Source organism: Panthera pardus, unplaced genomic scaffold (assembly GCF_024362965.1).
Source record: "Panthera pardus isolate Hobbes unplaced genomic scaffold, ASM2436296v1 HiC_scaffold_17, whole genome shotgun sequence".
NCBI classification, from domain to species: Eukaryota; Metazoa; Chordata; class Mammalia; order Carnivora; family Felidae; genus Panthera; species Panthera pardus.
The window spans coordinates 30959760-30966879 of NW_026526732.1; the positions used below are offsets into that span (position 1 = coordinate 30959760).

General features: G+C 45.2%; 1 protein-coding gene across 2 annotated transcripts in view; it reads left to right on the forward strand.

Annotated features, from left to right (window-relative positions):
* Positions 1 to 6895, forward strand: part of SLC2A12 (solute carrier family 2 member 12) — a 56912-nt gene extending 50017 nt beyond the window's left edge. For both annotated transcript variants that reach the window (XM_019420517.2, XM_019420516.2), the window contains one exon: positions 6626 to 6895. In XM_019420517.2, the coding sequence (XP_019276062.1) occupies positions 6626 to 6731 (106 nt within the window). In that variant the 3' untranslated portion in view covers positions 6732 to 6895. The remainder of the gene's footprint in view (positions 1 to 6625) is intronic.
* The last annotated feature ends 225 nt before the right edge of the window (positions 6896 to 7120 follow it).

Consider the following 7120-nt stretch of genomic DNA (forward strand, 5'->3'; position numbering starts at 1 on the left):
TCGGCAAAGGCTTTTCAAATGAAAATGTAAGCAGCCCGAATTGTGCAGACTGGCCAAAGTCTGTACATTAGACAAGGTTCCCTGGAGGGGTTAGAGTGGGAGAGAGCCAAAGCCTAAGAGACTCTTAAAAAATGAGAACAAACTGAGGGTTGATGGGGGGTGGGAGGGAGGGGAGGGTAGGTGACGGGTATTGAGGAGGGCATCTTTTGGGATGAGCACTGGGTGTTGTATGGAAACCAATTTGACAATAAATTTCATATATAAAAAAAAAAAAAAAAAAAGGTTCCCTGGAGGGAAATGTCAGCGACAAAAATAAAAAGATAAAATACATAATGGTTCTCCAACCAGCTAAGTAAATGCGGGGCAGCAGAAAGCCCAGGGAGCTGGCTTGGACGCGGAAGCTTAAGGGAGCTTAGAGACTGCGGAAGGACGCTGCTACGTCAAGCAAGTCTTTGCAAATTTAGGAGTCTATGAAACAAGTGAATCATTTTTTGCCGCCATGGAAAGAGATAGTCCTGACATGCATCTCCCAATGACTTCCTAAGGAGTAAGAAAGGAAGCAATTTATAATGTCAAATTAACTTCGAAGCTGAGCCTGCATACCGCTTAGCACTTTTCTTTCCTCATCTCCGGAGTTCGGTTCTTGTGCTTCCATCTCCGCGAGGCTGAGAAAACAAATATTCTCCCAAGGTTGTTAAGTTTCTTATAAAATAAGCAGGGACTCAGCTGAGAGGTCGGACAAGATTTCAGCAAGAATGTAATTTGAAAGGATTTTGTTTTGAACTTCTGCCCTGCCAGCCACAAACTCAAAATGGGATGTTTGCCATATTTGCTATTTCAGCTGTGACTTTGATGCTTTTCCTCAGGTTAAGCGGGAACAAATGGAGAAAATTAACAAGCTAACGTTTTGGAAATATTTTGGCTCTGAGACTTAGGTTATTTTCCGCTTCCAGCAGTTTATTGTATGTGGTCCTTGCTTCATTCATTCACCCAAATTCACTGATTCGATAAATATTTCCTGAGCATCTAATACGTGCCAGGCACTGTTCTAGGTGCTACGGCAACATTACTCAACAAGCAAAAAGGCCGTATTAAAACATGGCAATAAGAGAGCCTCCTAATCAGGGCCTAGGTTTTTTGTTTTTGTTTTTTTTTAAAGTTTATTTATTTTGAGAGAGAAGTGACCGAGTGTGGGGGAGGGGCAGAGAGAGAAGGAGAGAGAGAATCCCAAGCAAGTCTCCCTGTTGTCAGTGTGGAGCCCAATATGGGGCTCGATCTCACGAACCTCAACATCATGACCTGAGCCAAAATCAAGAGTCAAGAGTCAGATGCTCAACCTACTGAGCCACCCAGGTGCCCCAGGGGGCTATTTTTGATCAGCTGATCCGAGAAGGTTATTCTGAGAGGCAACATTTAAGATAAAATCTATGTGATAATAAAGGAGCCAACCAAGATAGGGCGAAGGAGAATTCGGGCAGAGAGAACAGCGCAAAGGCTAATCCGAAATGCACTTGACCTGTTCCAGGAACAGCAGGAAGCCCAGGAAGCTGAAATCTGTGTGAGATTAGTCAGAAAGTTGGTAGAGACGAGCATACAGAACTCTGCAGGCCCAGCGAGTTTGGATTTCATTCTAAGTACAATAGGAAGCCACTAAAATATTTTAAGCAGGGAGTGACATGATCTGATTTACATTTTGAGGTATGCCAAGTAAGCCTCTGCAGTCGCACAGCAGAACGTGGCTGAGAAAGCACACAAGCGCGGTGTTGGGTTTTTCTCATTTTGAATCACGATCATTGACCTCAAATGGCCCTCAGTGCTTGCTGCCTGGCGATCGCACGTGTCCCTGGTCCATTAACTGCTTGTCTCCTAGACAACTGCTCCATACTGCCTTCTCTGTCTGGAAACCTCCCTTCTTCCTTAGCCCTGCTCACTCCCACTGACGGCCTTGTCCCTCTGACTTTACTGAGAAAAATGGACACTTCCGTAACCTGGCACAACAACCCACATGTGTTTGTATCCAAATATGCCACCATCCCTCTGGGTTTTCTCTGTTAGCCTCAGCATTCCTGTTTGAGGCCAATCACTTCATGTTCTCCCCCCATGCCTTTTCCAGGACATTCTCTGACAGTTCTCTCTGCTCACCCATGCATCATGCCCATTTTACCTCTCCCTTTATCTCAACTGCTCACCAGCAGGGAAACCCTGTGCAATTTTTCCCCATCTAAAAAGAAAAAAAAAATGGCCTTGATTCCATTTTTCTCTTTGGCTTTTGCTGTTTTTCTGCTACCATTTATAGCAAATTCTAGCATATTCATTGTCAGTTCCTCTTTTCCCATTCTCATGAACCTGCTCCAGTAAGACTTTTATGGCCACCGTTCTACAGAAATTGCTGTTTTTAGCATCCCAGTTACCCCCTACAGTGCTAAAGCCAGTGGTCAATTCTCCTTCCTCATCTTAATGGCTAGCGTGGTGACCATTCCCAGAATTGGACCGAGGTGAGCATGCCCTTCTTCCTGAAATAGTTGGCTTCACGGCCTTTGAGGAACCCCCCCACCCCTCCTGGTTGTCTCCTGTCAGCACCCTCTACTGGTTCCGTTGTATCTTCCCACTATTTTAAAGTTTTTGTGCCCTAAGGTTTATTTCTTAGAGAACTTCTTTATCAGCCTCACTGGCTAATTGATCTCAGCTAAAGTTATTGAATGAATGAATGAATTAATTAATTAATTAATTAATTAATTGGATATAAGAGTAAGGCAATGAAGTAGTCAGGATGACACCTAAATGTTTAGCTTGAGAAACTACATGGATGGTAAGATAGGGTAGCCACAAGGGGGACTAGGTTTCGGGGATGGAGAGAGTCCAGAGTACTATTTTCGATATATTCATTTTGAGATGACCATTAGGCATCGGGGAGATATATTATTAGCCAGCTGTGCGACATATAATAAGTCTGAAAGACACCCAGGGACAGGGTCAGATTGGGCTGGTATGTAGTTTGTAGGTGGCATTTAAGTTGTGGAACCGGATGAAATCTAGTCAAAGAGCCGAGAGAAGGGAAGGAAGTCCAGAACCAAGCCCTAGGTTAACCCGACATTTAGAGATCCGACAGAGGAGACGGAGTATCCAAAAAGACTGAAAAGGAGCTGATAGTGAGTTTGGGGGAAAGCCAGGAGACCATGGGATCACTGAAGCCAAAAAAAAAAGTGTTCTAGGAAGATGGGACAAGATGGTGCCAAAAGCTGCTGAGAGGTCAAGTACAAAGAGTAAGGTGACCGCAGGCTTGTCAGGCACAGTCTCAGTGGAGTGACAGGACAGAAGGTTTGAGGCTTGAGATGGGACAGAAGTTCACGAAGTGAGGGAATCAGCTACAGCCCTTCTGTCATTTTGCTCGGAAGGGGAGCAAACAGGATGGTCGTATCACGGACTGTCATTACCCCTCGCCCTGTGACCCCTCTGCGCCCCAGCTCACTTTCCCAAGCACCAGCACCGCAACAAATCCGCGCCACACCAGGGCCTGGAATCCACTGAGTAGCCATCGGCTTCCCCTGCTCAGACTTCATGGACCACCACCGCCTTTTCCCTGCCTTCGCTTCCTCCATCATTTCGGGAAAACCCAACTCTGACAAAACCATTTCTTATGCTATCCCTGCACCCAAGGGGCGCAGCGTGGCTAAAGAAAACACACAACCGTGTTGACAAGACTGATTTTAGATTTATGAACATAAATCTCAAGTAGGTCTTCGGGCGAGTCCTACAACCCACGTGGCCCAGAGAGTTGACTTCCCTCCTCTCCAAGAGGATTACCTTACACTCTATACTCTTTCCTCAAGCCTTGAATACCCTTCCCACTTCCTCTCTGCCGACGATCTTGCCTTTTCAGTTCGCTGACAAAACAGAAATAGAGAGACCAACTCATCCTGCATGCCATCCACTAAACTACCTACATCTATGCCCATATCCATCTATGCCAGCTCTTCCCTTTATGCGCTGTCATCAACTTCCCCCTTCTGTGAGGTTATCATCACACACACACACACACACACACACACACACACACACACAGAGCTGCAGTATTTACCGTCATAAACAATATACCTCCCTAGAGGTCATAAACAATATACCTCCTTCCTCCAGGAACCCACCCCTTCCCTGCCTACTTTTCAGTTCTCAAGTACAGTAAAACCTTATATGGCGAGTGACTTGTTCTGCGAGAGTTGTGCAAGACAAGCAAACATTTCTAATACATTTTAACTTGATATCCAAGCGATGTCTTGCAATACGAGTAGCACGTGACACCGAATGTCACGTGATCACAGCTGAGCCAATGGTTCTTGAAATTCGCACTGACACGCAAGTGCTTTGTATTACAAGCACGTTCTGGAACGAATTATGCTCGCCAACCAAGGTTTTACTGTACTCTGCATTGTCTTTGTGTCCTCACCTTCCATTCTTTCTTGAACTTACTCCACTCAGACTTGCTCATGTTCTTACTCCGAAGGCTACTTAGGACTTCCAAGTTATCAAACATGGGGACAGTTCTCAGTCCCCGTTACTCGACTTCCCAGAAGCACTTGCCCCGTTCCTCATGCTCCCTATCTGCAAACACTTGTTTTCACTTGTCTTCCAGAATACCACTCTTTGCTGATTTTCCTCCTACCTCATTAGTCACTTCGTGGTCTCCTTTGCTTCCTCCCTCTCCCCGTCCTCCTGTATACCTTTAAAAACAGTAGTGCCCAAGGGGCACCCGGGTGGCTCAGTCGGTTGAGCGTCCAACTTCGGGCTCAGGTCATGAACTCACGAACTGTGAGTTTGAGCCCCACATCAGGCTCTGTGCTGACAGCTCAGAGCCCGGAGCCTGTTTCAGACTCTGTGTCTCCCTCTCTCTCAAAAATAAAGATTAGAAAAAATAAAAAATAAAAAACCCAGTAGCGCCCAGGATTCAGTCCTTAGATCTATACCTACGTCTACTTCTTAAACCTATCCCTAAGGCATTATAAGCCATCCAAAAAGTGAGGACTCCCAAATGTCTACGATCTCCAGGTTTTGACCTTTGACCTGACTTTCAAATTTCCAAATCTAACTGCTTACTTAACATCTTTGGTTGGAATGTCTAATAGGCGTCTCTAGCTTGACATGACCTACACAGAACTCTTGGGTCTCAGACCCACTCACCCAAACGCACACACCCTCCTCCATAAGCCTTCTGCCTGCGGGTAGTCGGGAGGGGCTCCTCAGGCCAGACGCTTAGGATTCATCCACGATAATCACTATGCTCCACAACCATACTGTCGCTAATTCTCGTTAAATCTGTCGGCATGACATACATGAATCTGACACTTTGAGCCAGTACCATTCGGAGTTCCTGGACTACACTAACCTCCACACTGGTCTTCCAGCCCTGGCCCTCTACAGTCTGCCCTCCATGGGGCAGTCAGCTTGATCTTTTACAAATGTCATTCCTCAGCTCAAAATGCCATGGTGCAAATTACATTTCAGATAAAATGCAAACTTCTTACTGTAGCTGCCACCTACCTCCCGTCTTGTCGTTCGTGTACTCACCATGCTCTGATCTTTCTGAAAACACAGTGCTTCTAATGCTTCACATATTTACCTTCTCGTTACAGTTTCTGATCACATGTCACCTCTTGGGAGCGATGCCAGCGGGATATAGTCGCCTCTCTCCCAACTATTTTCCTTCTTTTTTTTCTTTCCGTTTACTTTTCTCATTAGCACTTTCACTACTTGAAATCAGGTGCTTATGTGCCTGTCTCCTTTATTAAAATGTAAGCTCCTTGAAAGCAGGACTCTATATCCACACTATCCTCAGTATCTAGCGTAGTACTAGGTGCATAGTAGCCACTTAAGTAACTGGCTAAATTACAGGAAAAGATCTTTGAAAGAGGAGGTTCAAAGGTGGCTTTGTTTTTTTTATTATTATTTTTTAATGTAGATTTTGGAGAGAGAGAAGGGGGAGGAGGGGCAGAGACAGAGGATCTAGAGCAGGCTCTGCGCTGACAGGAGAGAGCCTGATGCAGGGCTTGAACTCACGACCCGTGAGATGGCGACCTGAGCCGAAGTCGGATGCTCAATCGACTGAGCCACCCAGGCATCCCTTTGTTTCACTTTTAAATGAGCGTAAAATACTAGGGCATATTTTTATGGGAAATAATCCCATAATGGGAATAATCCTGTAGGAAAAAAATGATTACTGCAGGAGCAAGGGGATAATGCAGAAGGCAGACAATGTAGATATACAAACAGGCATGTTAATTGGGTTCGAGAAATGGAGACAAACTAGGATCTGGGACGTTATCTCCATTAGTTCTGTGTAATACTGTCCTTGAACTCTGCTGGTAGGAATGCCTTGATTGTGTTCGGAGAAGTCACCCTCCCCATTTTACCCTTTGCATGAAATCGACACAAGTTCTGTGGGGTACTGAATGTCAGGATACGTCAGGGCTTTCCAATGAAAATGTCTTTTTTGCTTAGCTAAAACACGAGAGGCCCCGGGTGGTTTAAAAAAAAAAAAAAAAAAAAAAAAGCCTGCACCCTCCCCCCCCCCACCCCCCACCCCAGTACTATAAATTAAGAACGACATTTTCATTAGTGCCTCTTTCTCTTTCAGGAACTTTGTGAAAAACAACATTTGTTTTATGAGTCATCATCAAGAGGAATTAGTGCCAAAACAGCTTCAAAAAAGAAAACCCCCAAGAGCAGCTCTTGGAGTGTAAAAAGCTGTGTGGTAGGGGACGAGCAAGGTGGCTTTCTCCAGAGATCTAATGGCCTCAAACCTTACAAGTGTTGACAAATTAGAAGGGTGTCTTTGTACCAACACCTATTGGCCACTCCCATGTTTTCTTAGGGTCACGGAGCTAGTTTTAGAGGGACGCCCTGAAATGATGAAATGATGAAATGAAAGGACAACCTTTCATGTCCACCTCTCGAAGTGTAAATGGGGTGCAAGATCCCAAGTGATCTCTTACTCTGAGTAGGATACTAGGTGAAAAATACTGGCTGGTTCAATACTTCCCACCCTTTTCACATAGCAGCCTTTGAAAAACTATGAACTAGTAATACGATCAACTTCTGCCTTAAGGTATGTACGTACGGAGGCCAGTCG